The 17,655-nt window shown below is 48.6% G+C and overlaps 1 protein-coding gene across 3 annotated transcripts in view; it reads left to right on the top strand.

The window, feature by feature from the left end:
- Positions 1 to 5,065: 5,065 nt before the first annotated feature.
- Positions 5,066 to 17,655, top strand: part of CCDC88C (coiled-coil domain containing 88C) — a 125,604-nt gene continuing 113,014 nt past the window's right edge. The window contains exons 1-3 of one of the 3 annotated variants that reach the window (XM_073895770.1): positions 5,066 to 5,288; positions 6,035 to 6,135; positions 13,111 to 13,219. In XM_073895770.1, the coding sequence (XP_073751871.1) occupies positions 5,229 to 5,288; positions 6,035 to 6,135; positions 13,111 to 13,219 (270 nt within the window). In that variant the 5' untranslated portion in view covers positions 5,066 to 5,228. Of the gene's footprint in view, positions 5,289 to 6,034; positions 6,136 to 13,110; positions 13,220 to 17,655 lie in introns of those variants that run through there. The other 2 variants (XM_025869467.2, XM_073895774.1) reach the window with 2 other exon arrangements.

Below are 17,655 nucleotides of genomic sequence, written 5' to 3'. Positions count from 1 at the left end.
AAGCGTCTGCCTTAGGGTCAGGTCATGATCTCAGGATCCTGGGATTGAGCCCTGCCTCAGGCTCCCTGCTCAGTGGGGGGTCTGCCCCTCCCTCCCCCCTCACTCCCACTCCTGCATGCACTTTCTCTCCCAAAGAAATAAAATCTAAAAAAAAAAAAAAGACATAAGAATGGCCAATAGGTATATGAACAGATACTCAATATCACTAATCATTAGGGAATTGCAAATCAAAACCACGACGACATGTTATCTCACACCTGTCAGAATGACCAAACAGACAAGAGATAACAAGTGTTGGCACGGATGTGGAGAAAAGGGAACCCTGGTGCACGGTTGGTGGGGATGTAAACTGGTGCAGTCACTGCAGAAAACAGTGTGGAGTTTCCTCAAGAAATTAAAAATAGAACTACATATGATCCAGCAAATCCAGTTCTGGGTATTTAACCAAAAAACCCAAAAACTAACTCAAAAAGATATCTGCATCCCCATGTTCACAGCAGCATTATTTACAATAGCCTAGACATGGAAACAACCTATGTGTCCATCCATTGATCGATGAATGGATAATTTGTGGTACACATATACAGTGGAATACTATTCAGCCACAAAAAAGACTGAAATGTTGTCATTTGCAACAACATGAATGGACCCTGAGGGCATCATGCTAAGTGAACTAAGTCAGAGAAAGACCAATACCACATGATTTCACTTTTACATGGAATCTAAAAACAAAACACAAACCAAAAAGCCCCACGCAAACTTATAGAAAATGTGGTTCCCAGAAGCAGGGGCTGAGGGGGAGAGGAAATTGGATGAAGGTGGTCAAAAGGGGAAAATTGGATGAAGATGGCCAAAAGGTACAAACTTCCAGTTACAAGATAAATTAGTACTAGGAAATGTAATGTACAACATGGTGATTCTAGTTTACACTGTGTATGAAATGATAGGTGTTAACTACTTGTGGTCATTTCACAACACGTAAGTTAAATCGTTACACCCTTTAACACTGCCGTAGTTCAATTTTACCTCAAACCATAAAAAGAAAATTTTAAAAGCCTACTATAAAGCTACTGTAATCAAAACACTGTGGTATTAGCATAAAGACAGACGTCTAGACCAATGGAATTAAGAGTCCAGAGATAAATCTTTGCACAGAAGGTCAAATGATTTTTGACAAAATGACAAAATGGTGCCAAGACCATTCATGGGGAACAGGCAGTCTTTTCAACAAACGATGCGGGGAAAACTGGATGACCCACATGCAGAAGAATGAAACTGAACCCTTAACTAAGACCACATACAAACATGAACTCAAAACGAATCAAATACCTACAACAATAAAACTTAGAAGAAACCGTAAGACAAAAGCTTCATGATATTGGATTTGGCAAAGAGCTCTTGGATATGATGCCACAGGCAACAAAAGAAAAACAGAGAAGTTGGACTTTGCGAATTTTAAAAATTTGTATGTCAAGGGACACTAGAGAGTAAAAAGGCAACCCATGGAATGAGAGAAGATACTTGCAAATCACTTATCTGATAATGGATTCATGTTCAGAATATATAGGGGACTCCTTAAATGTAACAACCACCAAAGACATTCAAAAATAGACATTTCTCCAAAAGGGAGATATGAATGGCCAGTAAGTACACGAAAAGATGCTCAACATCACAAATCATCACGGAAATGCAAATCAAAACTACGAAATACCATCACACCCATTAGGATGGCTATCAAACCAGAAAACAAGTGTTGTGGAGGGTGTGAAGAAATCAGAACCCTTGTGCTCTGCCGGTGGGATATAGATGGTACTGCCACTGTGGAAAATAGAATGGAGGCCCCCCAAAAACTAAAAATAGCATTACCACAGGATCCAGCAATCCCACTTCTGGGTATAAACTCAAAAGAACTGAAAGCAAGGTCTCAAAGAGGTAGTTGCACACTTGTGTTTATAGCAGCATTATTCACAATAGCTAAAGCATAGAAGCAATACAGGTATCTATTGATCAGTAAATGGATAAACAAAATGTGATATATACAATGGAATAATATTCAGCTTTAAAAAGGAAGGAAATTCTGCAATATGGTATAACATGGATGAACCTTGAAGACATTATGTGAAGGTAAATAAGAGTCACAAAAAGACAAATACTGTCTGATTCCACTTATAGGAGGTACTCTGAATAGTCAAAATACTAAAGACAGAAAGTGGAATGGGGGTTGCCAGGGATGGGGGGGTGGGGAGGGAGAAGAGAGAGTGATGGTTTAATAGGTATAGAGTTTCAGATGTACAAAAGGAAAAGAGTGATGGGGATAAATGGTGGTGTTGGCTGCATAACAATGAGAATGTATTCTACTAAATCTGTACACTCAATCATTAAGATGTTTTTATGTTATATCTATTTTGACAAAATGAAATTGTTTTTAAATCATGAAAGTAATATATACTTGTTATAACAAAAAAATCAAACATGGAGACACGTTAACAAATAGCCATTCCTCCTTCAACCCCCAAGTTGTACAAATAATTTCAGCTCCTATCAGGTAACCTAGAGATGCCATTAACTTACAGTGCTGAGCCAGCATTTTCCAGGAAGGGAAGGTAAATTCCTTTTCAGAATGAAGAACATAATTAAAATAGTTCTGTCCAGGAAGCAATGTATAAAGCAGAGAAATTACTTTTTATGCAGAAAGGAGCAAGAAAAAAAATTTAAAAGAAAGGGTTAAGTCTCAGACAGAATGAAAGCCAAGGGGCATTCAGGCAGGGATGGAGGGACTCTGCTTCGTGGTTAGTAGGTGGTCTGTGTGTACGCTCCCTGAAGCTTATGCCCCACCCCAACGGAGACTTAGAGGAAACAATTCTTATTAAAGTAGTGATAGAACCCAGCAGAATATCAGGAAGATAGTCATTAAGATCTTTATAAACTGTTTTACATGCACCACCTTGACGCCCCAAAATTATAAAGTCATATGGGGTAAAATGTTCTTATTCCAATTTTAGGGATTAAGAGGCTACTACGAAGTACCCTGTTCAGGTCGTCCAGCCCTTCAAAGCTTTTCAACCCTGTAACCAGGCCACCATCTAGTTTACCGGATCCCCTGCCTCCCATGGAACAAGGATGCTGAACTAGTTATCTCTGGTGAGGCAGGGTTGAGGCAATGAATGATGGATACATCAATGATCATGAACCAACACAGCAGCTAACTGACCTCAAATCAGAAATTCCTGACCTGGCTGTGGCCCAGGGACTGCCAATATCCCCAGGGACAAATTCTCTCACCACAAGGAGAAATGCCTCACAACGGTCAGAAAGCATTCATTCGTCCAATGTGCTTCAGAGTGTGAAATAGTATGCTTATCAAATAACTTTAGTCTCTCCAAAAGAGCTGGGGTCAAATGTGAAAAACACTCTGGTTTCACAGGCATTCCATATTTTACAGAACAAGCGCCTTCTAAACAAAGATGGATGTGGATACCCATCACACCTGTTTTCCAAACGATTTTATAGTAAGTGCAATTAGGGAATTAACGCATTTCTGGTGCATAAGAAAACCACTATGATAGAAATTTAGTTCCTCCGCATTGTCCCCCTTTCCTCCCCCAGTTACCTTAACTTCCACATTTCTCTTTAGGGACTCCTGATCTGCCCCCTTCGGCTCCTGGGGCCACAATGTCACCTCCTCACGAACCCCAGATGCAGCAGAATTCGGCTGCAATACCACACTTCACCGGCAGGTGCCGCAGCCTCAACACTTGACAGCCAACTTTCAAATTACTACCACCACAACCAGCAGCCATTTAGTGCCTACTGTATACTTTTTTTTTTTTTAAGTAGGCTCGCGTCTAGTATGGATTTCAACCGGGGGCTCGAACTCATTACCTTGACATCAAGACCTGAGGGGAGGCCGAGTCAGCTGCCTAACCGACTGAGTCACCCAGGAGCCTTGCCTACTGTATACTTGAAGAGCAATACATTAGGTTCTTCAGGTCAACCCCGCACCGGTTGGCTCATCCGGACAACTCGTGAGGACTAAATCGCATTAAGTGCTTTGAACAATGAACTGACCTGTAGTGTGAAATTATTACCAGCCCAAGGTGAGGTGGCAGGGACGGACGGGAACTCGGGTCCACCGCAGCTGTCTCAACAGGTCGGTCTGGGCCCAGGGCTTGCTTTCCATCCAGTTGGGACCACTGTCCTTTCTCCTGTGGCCCTCCACTAAGCTGCTGCTATGTCCTCCAACTTGGAATCCGGGAATTGGCTCTTCTACTGCAAAATGACGGTAGTTTAGAGGGTCGGGTCCCAGGTTGGGAGGGCCCAGGGCGGTTTGGCCACATCACCAGCCTCCTGCGGGAACTTCTAGAAGGCAGGTGGCGCGGTGGGACGCAAGAGGTCGCGCTCTTACGATCTAAACTCAACACTAAGTTTCCTACTTTGACCTCCGGGCTCGCGCCCCACCTGCCCGCGAGACCGACCCCCTCCCCCACGTGAAGCACGCGGGCTCACGCTCTTCTGCCTCGGACCCAGGAGGCACCTGGGGGAGTCGGGGGGGGGGTGGAGCTCCGCGCGGCGGATGGGCTACACCTGCCCTGGGCCGGCAGTCTTGGGATCCGGCTCCGCCGTGCCCTAGCGTGCGGTGGGCCGCGGACGACTCCGGCTGGCAGCTGCGCCCCAGCCTCCAGCGCGCCCCCCGGGGGAGGCAGAAGGGCGCCAGCGCCCGCGCGCTCCGCCCGCACTTGGCGTCCGGGGCCGCCGGAGGCGCACGCGCGCACGGAGGCGCCACGTGCGGGGGCCCCGAGCGCGGAGGCTGCGCTCAGCGCGGGCGCGTGGCGGCGGTCCCACGTGCGGGTTGCCGGGACGCCGCGCGGAGACGCCTCTACCCCCGCACACGTGCGGGTCACCGCCCCCTCCTGGAGCCCCGCGCAACCGCGCCCGCGCCCGCGCCCGGGCTCTTGGCCCCGGCACCGCAAGGCGGCGCCCCGGCTGCCTCGGGCCGCTGAGGGGCGGGGCTGACGCCCGCATTGTTCCTCCCCGAGTGGCGGGCCCTCCCCTTCCCCCAGCCCCGGGCGGGGCGCGGGGCCGCCGTAGCCGCGGAACGTGGGCTCGCGCCCCGCCTTTGTCTCCCGGGTGCGAGCCGCCGTAGCCCCGCGCCCGCTGTTCGCTGCCAGAGCCGCTTTGTGCCGCGGCGCTGGGGACCCGGCCGTGAAGCCGGCGGGCGCAGCCTCAGCATGGACGTGACCGTCTCGGAGCTCATGGAGCTCTTCCTGCAGAGCCCGCTGGTGACCTGGGTGAGTGCGCCCAGCTTTCTGCCCCATTGTTGGTGCACCCGCTCCTTTCCCCGCTGCCTGCGGTAGCCGTACAAGCTCCCTTCCCGGGGTCCCGGGTAGCCTCCGGGACGCGGGGGATTCAGCAAGTGCTCCTGGCGGAGGTCGAGGTCTGAGCCCTGGGGTCCGGAGGCATTTCTAACTCGGGAGCCCGCGCTCCCGGCCCGGCCAAGGGCTTAGCGGGGACACCTGTTCCGACCGGGCGCTGGGCTACGTCCCCGGAGCGGACAGGGTCCGAGTAACCACCTGGGCACCCCATGGCCTGACCACTCGAGAAAAGGACTTACTCCCCAAAAATATCCTCGTGTAGTTTCTGAAGCTCTGAGACCAGCAGGTGGGTGGCGGTGGGGATTGGGGGGCTCCGAGTGAGCATGTGTACAGGCTGGGGTCGGCGCAGTCATTTTCAGTAGATTTAAGACGTGAGAAATTTATTAAAAAGTCCCTTTTGTTTTTGTTTTTGTTTTTTTTCCGCTCTGGGACACTGGAGAGTAGTGTGGGGAGGAAGTTTTCCTCTTGCTGTCTTGCGTCTGTTGCCCGGCGCGGGGTGGGGGTAGAGGCAGGGTGGGCTTGGCGCCTGCAGAAAAGTGGATGGGCGGGCGTAGGTGACCCCCTTTTTCCACGCGGGCCCTGCCTGTATTTGCCCTGGAGAGCTTTAGACAGTGCGCTTGGGGTGACTTTCCTGTCTTTCTCTCCATGCCCCTTCCTGGCAGGTGAAAACTTTTGGCTCATTCGGCAGAGGCAACCAAGACAACCTGACAATGTACATGGATTTAGCGGACGGCATCTTTTTGAACCAAATCATGTTGCAAATGTAAGTTATCTACAGGGAAGAAGGAGAGAACGATGCTTCAGAAAGTTTAAGGCTGTAGAAATGGAGCATGGAGTTCAAACGGGAGGCTTCTTTGCCAGGGGGGCCCCTGGTGTCTCCGTATTAAGGTGACTTCTTTCCATTCGTTGGATATGAATTCCAGGACAAAGGGGTTGGCAGCTTGTTTGGTAAAGGCAATTTGGAATTGAATGACTGTCATGCATATGGTGTAGATGACACAACTGACTTCGAATTCAGATACTTGAGTGAGGTTTGGAGCAACGAAGTTAAAAAAAAAAAAACCACCCTTTTTGGGGGCAAGGAACCGTAAGTCTGGTTACAGGAAGTGTCTAGGGTGGACCCAGAGCATCCATGTGACTCTAAAGTTTCACTGTAGGTTGGGATGCCTGTGTTTCTGAGCTCCTTTTCACTTCACCGTGAGTTTTCAGTTGCCCCGTAGCAAGTGCAATTGGTTAAGGCCCTTCTCATGACATGGATTTAAAGTTACTGTGTTAAGAGAGCCCTAGGGGTCAGAATGCTGTGGTAGTTTGTCTTGAAGCCCTGAGCTTAAACTGGGTGTTGGTGGAAGTTAAACTTTCTAGCATGTGTGTTTGACCACATCCTTTGCTGCAGCTGAATTCTCTAGAGCCTGTCTGATTGACAGCCTGCCACATGTAGGTGTTGGCTCCTACGCCTATATTCTGTTTTTAACTCAGTGCAGGGAACATATTGGAACTGTCAGTATGATTCACAGGCACTGGAAGCAAAATAAAATGTAATATTCTCTGGATCAGCTGCTTATGCTCACCTACTCACCTGCAACTAAGCAAGTTGTCCTACTTGAGAGGAACCCATTAGCTAATGAGAATCAGCTTTGTGGCCCACACAGGAGGAGCAATTAGCTTTGGCATATTCAGAAAGTGGTTTAAATAGATCTACCTAAAAAAGGTCTGTTTTGAAAATTAACTGGGAACACTGCTTCTTTTAATAAGTATTTGATGTCATTAGTTTTTTTTTTTTAAGGCACAACTAATCTTACCTAAATCTTGTGTTTGATTAGATCCTAAAAAGACAAACGTGTTGCCAGCTTTGGCAGCACTTGTCTGAGAACATTGATGAAAAGGGGTTTCCTGGGGTTGCCTAGTGGCATATTTAAGTCCTGGCAACTCTTCCTCCCCCCCGTTTTGGTGGACCCCGAAAATGACTAGATTCCATTGGTGCAGTGACCGCTGGGTCCTTACCCAAGCCTGTTTAATTAAAAACAGCAAGTATCCCCAGCCTTTTCATTCAGTTTTTACACCCAGGCACAGGGGAGAACAAAAGCCCTGGGACTGTTTCTCTTTCTTCCCTGACCTTTGGAATTCCTAAAGCATTTACCACTTGCTTGTAAATCAGGAAAGCCTGTTGGACCATTCCTTTGAGAAATGCCCACTCATCACTGGTTCACACTTGGCCCATGGCTAAATTCAGTTTGAAGGGCGTCTCCACTTGACAGTTTTTACATGTTCTCTCCTCTGTGATATGCCAAGACAATCATCCTAGGGGTGGGAACTGAGAAGTCTGCAGCTCTTACGGCCTCAAACCGTGCTTCTGGTGCCTTCTGGCCAGGGTCAGGAGCAGATGAAGGGACAGTGGGAAGCCGTGTGGATGACTTCCCAGCTGAGGACATCAAGGAGTGAGGGGCACCAGCAGCACACAGTTTACTGATTGGATGATCAGAATAACCCTGTTCCAGGTGATAGGATAGAAATCAGAACATTGGTTGCTCCTGGAGGTGGGTGGGGATTGTCTGGAAAGGAGACACAGGTGAACTTCTGGGGGGAGGGGTGGTGATAATGTTCTGTGTATTCACTGGAGTACATCTTATTTTTCAGAGCTTATCAAGCTATAATTTAAGATCTACGCATTTCAGTCTACGTAAAGATTATCTCAATTGAAAAACAGTATGCCAAAAAAAAGTGTATTTCAGCCTTAGTATTGACAGCCTAGGTAGCCATCCTGGATATGAACTCTAGGTCTGTCTTCTGGTCAAGTGATGCTGGGCACACCACTCAACAATTTAGTTTCCTCACCTGTACAATGGGAAGTAAAGTGCCTCCCTTAAGAGATGGTTGTGGGGATTCAATGGGATGATGTGTTAGCAATTAGCATAGTGCTTATCACTTAATAGGTACTAGTGTCAATTATAAACACGCCGTCTTAATCCAGAAAGGATTTGAGGCACCCCATAAGAATTTTTCCAGTCTTCCTCTTTCCCGCATTTTTAGTCTCCTAGATTACTGCATAATTCTTAGCCTTGGCCCTCTCTCAAGGAGAACTAGAGCAAAACTGGACTCTAGGACCCACATCCAACACTGTACATAAGCCTCTGTGTTCACTTCCGGCAAATGGAGAAATGTCAGGCTAACTAGCAGGTCAGTGATAAGGCTCTATTCTTCCTTATCTTCTCTGCTAGTAGCTCCAACTGTGTGCTATTATTTCCATAAATTCTCCCCAAGTTGGTAGGACCTAGGAAAATTGTAGAGAGCAGTATGCTAAGTAGGTATGGAGCTCAGATAAGAGGCGTGTTACCTAACACTTCAGAGCCATATGGAGGCCGGCAGGGGTCACGTGGCTGCACCTGGGCATTGTCTCTGGCAACTGAAGAAGGCTGCGGTCATACTCTCTTGGCCCTCGCCTCCCGGTGATATCAGTGCCTGGAAACAGGAAAGCCCTATGGGCTCAGCTTTCAGGGGAGGCCCAGGTGTAGGAGAATTCCCAGTGAAAGGCATTGAATGGCATGGACCAAGATGCACGGGGCAATCTGTTGAATCGTTCCTCTGTAAATGCAGTCTTTCTGGGTGATCTGGTACCCAAGGGAAAACAAGATTTCTCGTTCACTTTGGGCACATTTCTCACTGTCTCGTAGGAAAGATATTTAAGCACTTGGACTCTGAAAGCACCGGGCGGAGAAGTTCACATTCCCCTCTCTGCCACTTCTTAGTTCTGCCCCCTTGGGCAAATTACTTAAACTCTTTAAGCCTCAACTTCCTGATCCGTAATAAGGGGATGGTATTTTATACACTTGGGAGGATTAAATAAGATTATGCATCTAGAAAATGCCCAACAAACATCCATCATTGTTGGGAGCGAGGCCTGGGGCCCAGTGTGTGTGAGTGTGCGTGTTTGCGCGCTCCCAGGTGCCTGAGCCTGTGTGCATCTGTACTTTTGAGAATGGACACCTTCTGATTTGAGGCAGTGGCTGTTGAGTGCAGTTGGGAATTTGGACTTGGGCTTGAGAGCCTGTGCCTTTGCAAGGCCTGTGGTAAGTCCAGCATTATTTGCTTTGTTCAGACTTTACCCCTGGTGCTCACTGCAAAATTCAGGATGATATATTATTCAGGGGTTGGAAACATCCTCAGGTCAAATGGGAAAGCTTCCTAAATTTTTTTTTTTTTGATCTCTACACCCAATGTGGGACTTGAACTCAAAACCCCAAGATCAAGAGTCGTGCACTCCACCAGCCAAGCTGGCCAGGCTCCTCGAGTTTCCTATGTTTCTAAAAAGGATAATTTTTCCCCTAGCGTGTTGGAAGAGGAGTTCTAGTCCCATTCTGCCTATATAAAAGCTGAGGGCAAGTACTTGTTAGTTGAATGAGTTTGTGTTGGTGGAAAAGTGTTGGAACAAAAAAAATTTTTGTGAACTTACATGATTTCCTTTTTTGGCTACAGAGTATGACACTCTTCATGGGGGCTTTGAGTCCTTAAAAAAATTACACCAAAAATTTACATTGGTTGTAAGAGTGTAGGAAGAGACAGATGAGCCAAATAAAATTGCCCACGATTTTACCATGTAGAGTTAGCAATGCTATTGTTCTGGTGTCTTCTGATGTCTATAGTATGTAGATATATGCTCCTTAAGGTATTTTTATGCAGACATGGGCTCATGCTGTTGTCTTTTAGCATCTCTGTTTTTCAACCAGTGATACATTGTGGACATGGACGTCTCTGTCACTAGATCATTTCTTGATTCGTTTTTAAATTTTGGAAGTCTTTGGAATATAACTAAAAGTTGTGGGCTGGCTTTCCCAAGGGAGGGGGGCAAGGTTGCTATAAATGTAAATCATAACTCTTAAAAATTCTAGGGCAAGTCGATTTGCTTTTTTCTAGTTAGAAGTTTTTGTTTCTGTTTTTTTAAAGATTTATTTGAGGGATGCTTGGGTGGCTCAGTCAGTTAAGCATCTGCCTTCAGCTCAGATCATGATCTCAGGGTCCTGGGATCGAGCTCCATATCAGGCTCCCTGCTCAGGAGGGAGTTTGTTTCTCCCTTTCCCTCTGCCTACTTGTGCTCTCTCTGCAAATCTTTAAAAAAAAAAAAAAAAATTAAAGATTTATTTGAGAGAGAGCCTATGTATGCATGGGGGTGGGGGGCAGAAGGGGAGAGAGAATCTCAAGCAGACTCCCTGCTGAATGAGGAACCCAACACCATGACCCCAAGATCATGACCTGAGCTGAGATCAGGAGTCAGATGCTCAACTGACTGAGCCACCCAGGCGCCCCTCTAGTTAGAAGTTTTTATAAGGAAGTGCTGAGGGCCCCACACTTTGGACTCCAAACTGTTCCTGAGTTTGGACAAGCTACCAGATGCTTGCACCCAGTGCCTCTTTCCTGTCCTCTGACCTCTCCATATGGGGCTCTTGGCCTTTTGCATTCTAGGGCTATCATGAAAAAAAGACCTTTGTTAGTAATGATGGCTTTTGGGGACCTGCAGTCGTGCAGTGGTTGTAGGATGTCCTCTATCCTGGGATATAGGACCAAGTACGGGTCCAAGTTTGCCGGTGCAGACCTGGCGTTCTAGAATGACAGCCTAAGGCTGGAAGGAACCTGTCATTTTGCAGATGAGCACCCAGGGAACCTTGGCCAGTCTTGTGCCCCAGACTGACATCTGTGTCTCCTACCCCATTTTCCTGCAGCACAGAAAGTGGGGGTTCCTTGGTGCTGGGAGAGTGAGGATGAGCTTTCCTTAACCGTAGTTGACTTTTGTTTCCAATTATTTCTTCAAAGCCTCTCTACCCTGAGAGCCTTCGCTAAAGAATGGAGTACTAACGATTGTGATAATTAGTCTATATTACTCCTACGGTGAATGTCGAAGCTCTTTTGGAGTGTTGTTTCAGTTGGCTGAACTGGGAGAACAAAAGCAGAGCTGGGCAGAGGCTTTTCTGCTGTTATCTGGGGGACACACAGGTCCCCACTCCGTGTGTGTGCTGTACCTTTGCACACGCAGTGAATGTGCACCGTGTATTCCAGCACGTGTGCTGAGGCCCCCTGATTTAAAGCTAGGACTGCAGAAAAAACAAAAAGCTCTGCTTGCTAAGTTCTGTTTTAAGAAGTACTTTAGTCACTTAATAAAACAGCTTTTCCTCTTTTGAGGCATCTAAAGAGAGGAGAAGTGAGCCTTTAAGATAAATTGTTTGCCACGTTAAGTATACTTTCTAGCTAAAAATGCCTTTGTGGTTTAAATTCTGAATGCTGCCTCTATTCCTAAATTAATTTTCACTGAACTGTTAACCTTTGTTTTCTCAGTAATGAATGGCTCCAAGAGAAACGTAACGTGCAAATGGCTTGGCCAGACTCCATTACTGTGTGGGGACAATAAGAAATGTCGTCACATGATGGTTGAAAAGAGATTCCCTGGTTGCCCCAACGTGCCCATGTGATTATTTTAGGGGATATAGGCTGGTTGAATAAAATCCGTAGCTATTACTGCTTGTTACAGGTAAAGGGCTTTGCGAACACACAGTGCAGGGTAGGGACTCCTGTTGTATATGTCAAATATTTAATGGTCAAATGCTAAACAGTTCATATTATTAAAGAAAAAAGAAGATTGTACTTCCAGTGACGTCTGAAATGATTTCTACTTGTGGATTTTTTTCTGTTTGTCAATTTTGTGTTCATTACTGGCTTTGGAATGAGCGGTGTGGCATCGAGGTTGATCTCCTTAACTGCCCACCTCCATCTGTGCTTCTGTCCCATTGCAGGGCGATTACTGAAGAAGAGGCTGGCCCTGCCCTGGTCCCCGTCTCACAGGGCCGGGGATGACTGATGAAACTCTAAAAACAGCCCTCATTTGAATTAGTGACATGGGAGGGAGGGCTTTGTTATTAGAAGCATTGTGTGATACATGGGCAGGTAGAAGCTAAATCCAGTCTGCCCCATCTGTTCTCTTCACGTAAGAAATATTTTGAGAAATGTCCTGGACGTGGATGAGTGGAAATACAAATCACTTGATTCAGATTTCTAGTTTCATCCCAACCAGACCTGACTTTTGCCCGAGATTGGAAAATAAATGACACCGTGGGGGTTTCCCACATGAATTATTTATATCTCTGTGCTTAGCATTTCTTGTAGGGTACGTAGGACACCATGTCACGTCACAGACTCCTGCTGTTAGTTTTTCAAGGTAGAACTGTGTTCCCGAAATGTAAATCACAGGCAGCACCAGTCCTTGACCAATCTGGTGGCAGAGGTGGGGGACCCCAGTGAGATGGAACATGAATGATTTTGATTTATTAACTCAGAAAAATGTACCTTTTTTTCCCCCCTTTCTTGGTATTTCCTATACTTTGGTTCAGCTTTTAATCTTTTTAATCTTGAAATCTATCTGGGGAGAGGTTATAAGTTTTTCATACAGTATCACTTTCGGTGTCTGCATTGACCTTTGGTGATGGGTTTATGGGTGCTGCTAGCAGTTGGAACGGAAATAGCGTTGACTCAGGGCCCATGATGGGTTGGTGCTGGGGGGTGGGGAAGGAGGGAGGTGATGGGGGGCCCCCCTTAAGGTCCATGGCTTGGCAGTAGCGGAATAAGAATTTGACTCGAGTCGCATTGTCATAGCCTCGTAGTTACTGAGGCTGGAGGCGGACTGAGCTGGCTCTCAGCTGGGAACGGGGGTGTGTGGCAAATGCCAGGATATACAGTTTCCATTCTCTTCCTTCCCCAGAGACCCCAGGCCAACAAATCAGCGCATCAACAAGCACGTTAACAACGATGTGAACCTCCGCATTCAGAACTTGACCATCTTAGTGAGAAACATTAAGACCTACTATCAGGTAAGTGCCGGGAACTCTGTTCCCCAGGGGTTCTGCTGTGCATCTGGTGGTATCGTCACTGAACGGTTTCCCCCACAGGAAGCCGAGAGGAAATGGTGTTCATGGTTAAGCATTTGCTTGCTCACGCTTAGTGTGTTTTCACTTGTATCCTTTTTTTTTTGGCATTGTGGGAAGGGTGTCAGCTGTTGGATCACTTTGTCCAGCGAATGGCCTTTGAGCTTCGTGCAAAGCATTGTGCCTGGTATGGTGGGGGCCGCAGGGATGGTCCTTGATTCACAGCCATGGCCCCAAGCATGCTCTTGAATGCGGACCCTGACGTGGTGTTGCCCACAGCTGAGTGAGTCTTTGTTCAGGAGCAACTGAAAGGGTAGAGGGAAAGAAGGGACCACAGAAAGGTTCTGTTCGTGCCCCCAGCTTGTGGACAGGAGCACTGGGGTTCTCGGTGTGGAGTGACCACTTGGCGGGTGGTCCCTGTGTCTCAGCAGCAGATAGGTGATGGGTTGGGCAAGGGGGCCTGATGGGGGAAGGGCTGTTTAAATATCCATCCCAGCCTTCGGAAGGTCAGGTGAGAATCGTTGACGTTGATGGGAAATAGATTTAAACTGTGTGTCTTAGAGCCCTGGTTTTTAAACTTCTTAGCATGAACCTTTTCTCCCCCCCACCCCCACGCCCACCCCTGGTGCATTTTTCTTGAAACCCCAGGTGAAGCCCTAGTGACTCTGATTGACTTGGCAGTTAGGGAGTCTAGTGTTCTCTGCTCAACACCCTCCTCTCCCACTGGGGCATCTCTGTGGTGGGTTTCCAGGACCTTCAGGGAACATGGTTTGAGAACCACTGCTCAAGAACAAATCTTTTCCAGAATTCATGCTGGGGCTTCGCTGATTCCTTGGGCAGACTCTCCCTCTGGGACCTGTTCCTAGCATCAGCTTCCTGGACTGTAACTCATCTCCGTGCTGGGGTCTAGGGGCACCTTCAGAGCGGTGAAGTCCCTGTCAACATGTGGGAGCCCTTGGGCCACCGTGTTTCGCTCTCTGTCCTGATGCAGTTGTTGCTGGTTCTGAGGTCAACGGAGGCCTCATGCTGCATGCTGGGCCGGCTCCTGCCGAGGGCTGTGGCTGCTGCAGAAGCAAGCCCTCCTCCTTCTGACTCAGTACAAAGTTGAAGACGGATGGGAGAGGAAGGGAGTGGACAGTGTCCTGGGTTTTCCGAGATGATTGTTTCCATCCTCCTCCCATCGAGGTCGGGGTGTGTGAGAGAGGGTTACTGTGCTGGGATGCTTTCCCTGCGTGGCCGGTTCTGCAAACCCCCTGTACTCATTGCATGGACCGTCGGTGGCCCAGCACGGTGGACTTCTTGAGCAGCCCCTGTGAGGCTTAGATCCACCCGCATCCCTTTAGTCCCACATAGATGCCAGCTGGGCTGAGGAGGGGGCCTGGGTGAGCCGGATCTGTGGGGCTGAGTGCGTTGGTTTTCCTGCCTGAGGGGCGCCACACTCGGGCCCGGGCATGTCGTAGACAGGTGGGAAGTATTTAGCGAGTGTATCCCTGGGGATGGCCATGGGCAGGGGAAGCTGAGCAAAGGCAATGGGGCTATTAGTGAACTTGGGTCTGAGCATGGCGGGGGCTGTCTGGTGTCTGGGCCGGTGGTTCAGCGTGTTCTCAGGGCTTGATCCCTATCTGCAGGCACCAATCATGGTGAGCACATGCTTTGATGCTGTGTGCTAAGTGCAAGGGGAAGTGGATGGTGCAGGTAGCTCAAGAGACCCCTAACCCCTGCTGCAGAGGGGGTGGGGAAGGCTTCTTGGAGGAGGGGCCATCTGAGTGGAATCCTGGTAGGTGACTAAGTTTCCATGTTTGGAGGGTCATGGGAAAAAGAGAAGAGGAAAGGGGGTAGAAGTAGAGGAAGCCATGGAAGCCGGAGACTGGTCTGCCCTTGATCTGTCAAGGTCCACGTTTTGTGCAGTTGCTCAGACAAAGGTCTGTTTTGTCAAGTTTCAGATGACTCCAAACTTGGGAGGATGTGAACATGAGAGATATAGAAAATCGGAACAGGCTTGCAAGGCTGGCCAGAGCCAGTGGCGATCGCTCGACAGGTGTATCTCGGGCTGCAGGTGTGGCTGGGAGGTGGTAACCTCTCCCTGGTGGCAGCGATGAAGCTCTTGGTGGGGGTGAGCTCTCCGTGAGCAGCATGCAGCAGTCAGGCTCTTGCTGCAAGCTGTTGGCCATGCAGGGGCTGTCCTCTGCTCTTGCTGGCCCAGGGAGTCCCGCACCGGTGGTGGGCAGCGGCTCCCGATCATCCAGATCTGGGCTGGCCCGAGGGAGCTTGACACCCCCTTGAGACCGTGTCAGTTTGGAGGCAGATTGCTGGTCTGTGTAGAGTTTCAGAAGATGAGACACGGGGGGAGGAAAAGATGTCTAGTCCATTCTCAGGGCCCAGAAAGACTGACAGGTAGAAAGGGGGACCCTGCATCCTTGTTCTGCTTCTGCGCTGTTAACTCTTTGGGGTTGGTGTGCGTTGGCAGCCCCAGCCCAGGGCAAGGGTTTGCTGCGAGCATTTATTTGCTAAAGGCTGCAGAGCCGTCCCTGCTCCTCGGTCAGTCCTCCCTGGGAGAAAGCTAGTGGGCCGCTTCCCCCTGGGCTGGCACAGGTTAGGTGTGTGGGCAGCTCTGTGTATTTTTTTCTTTCCGATTTATTATAAAATAAAGTGAAGTCCTGGTCCTATAATAGGTGCTCTTTATGAACAGCTTGGAAAATAAGTAACAAGAAGAAAAGAACCATCCACAATCCCACCACCTAAAGACAATCCCTATTAACATTTTTACTGTTTCCTTCCAGTTTTTGCATGAATAGTTTTTGTTTTATACCGTTGTGGTCGTGCCGTACATACAATTGCATATCCTGCCTTTTCCCTGCCACTTGACATTAAAGTGTAAACATAATTGGTTATTATTATAAGGGGTCATGAAAGAAAGTTCTCCAGGAGTACTGCCTGAGTCCCCTTGTGGAAATGGTCCCTCAGCTTGGGAGGGCTCAGGATGAAGCAAGACAAATGCCGCTCCTTACTGTTGCAGGGTGGCCTGGAAGGGCGAGAGCTTGCCCCCCGAGTAAGTGGGACTCCCGCTTGCCTGTGGCATTTTGGTAGACTCCTTGAGGTCACAGAATCCAGCCTTGGGTCTTGTTTGCCAAGCAACGGTTCTGCCCACTGGCTGTCCCCTTCTTTTCTGAGGCACCATGGGGCAGGGACAGTTAGAAAGGATGGGGACCTCTCTGGAGTAGCACGGGGTTTATCACGTAAGGAAGCTCAAATTTTGCCTCTGAAAACCTGTGGAGTTGGTGATTCTTGACCACCTTCTGGGGCAGGCAGTAGACAGTGGATGAAAACCAGCATGGCCGGACTCAGTCTGGCCACTGGTGTGTCAGCAGGGTCTCAGGCTGCCTCCTGACCTGCTGCTTGGACTTCTCTGGGGCTGGGGCCTAGAACCTGCATTTTCAGAAGTTCCCCAGCTTTAGGTCTTACCATCCCCCCAGCAGGCTGGGGAATCAGTGGACTTCTCAAAGTGTGGTCCCCAGACCTGCAGCATCAGCATCACCTGGGAACTTGTTAGAAATGCCGATCGTCAGGCCCCTCCCCAGACCAGCTGTGGAGGTCCGGCTGGCTGTCTTCACAAGCCCTCCACGTGATTCTGATGTACACTCTCGTGGGAACCAAGGGTTAAAACTGTTTCCAGTGACCTCCAGAAGAGGAATCTTCGGCCAGGTCCCCCCAGGTGACTCTTCTTCATCACGTCCAGCGGATGAACGTCTCATCTGTCCGGGGACAGGGAAGCAGAGAAGAGAGTGCTTGGTTTAGTTGCTGTCTTTTACGGAAGAAAAGGCTGACAGCCCAAGATGGAGGTACCTGCTGCAGGACGAGCCTCCGCAGATGGAGGCACATCTGCTGGGAGGCCTGGAGGAAAGGCAAGCTTAGACCAGACCTGCATGCTGCCTCAAGCCACATAGCGGGCCAGCTCTGAGCCCCGCCATCACATGATGCTTGTTTTACTTGCTCAACAGCCAAACTCTTTTTCCTGAGTCTTTTTTTTTTTTTAAGTTAAATTTTAGATTTATAGAATGGTTCTTTTTATAGTCAGGTTTTTGAGTGTTAAATGTATGTTGATTTGATGGTGGAGCCAGTGGAGAGTGATCTCGTAGAAGCAGAAATCCCTGGTGCAGCAGTGGCTGGTGTGTGTGTATTCCTTGGGGGTTGTGCACGGTGCCCCACTGCCGTTCCCTGCCCTGGACCCCTGCAGTCCCGTTCCTCCTCCCAGCAGTTCAGACCTTGTCACTTGAAGTTACTGAGGCTTCTTTGGCCTTATGCCGGTGGGAAGCACTTCAAACAACAACCTAGATAAATTTGGCATGTGTTGATCTTTGTTGTCAGGTATACATAGATCTCTG

The sequence above is a fragment of the Callorhinus ursinus genome, unplaced genomic scaffold, assembly GCF_003265705.2.
Source record: "Callorhinus ursinus isolate GAN/ISIS: 27379988/994484 unplaced genomic scaffold, GSC_fseal_2.0 scaffold8, whole genome shotgun sequence".
Taxonomy (NCBI): Eukaryota; Metazoa; Chordata; class Mammalia; order Carnivora; family Otariidae; genus Callorhinus; species Callorhinus ursinus.
The sequence above is the reverse complement of the archived record's forward strand: the minus strand, read 5'-3'. Positions and strand labels throughout refer to the sequence as shown.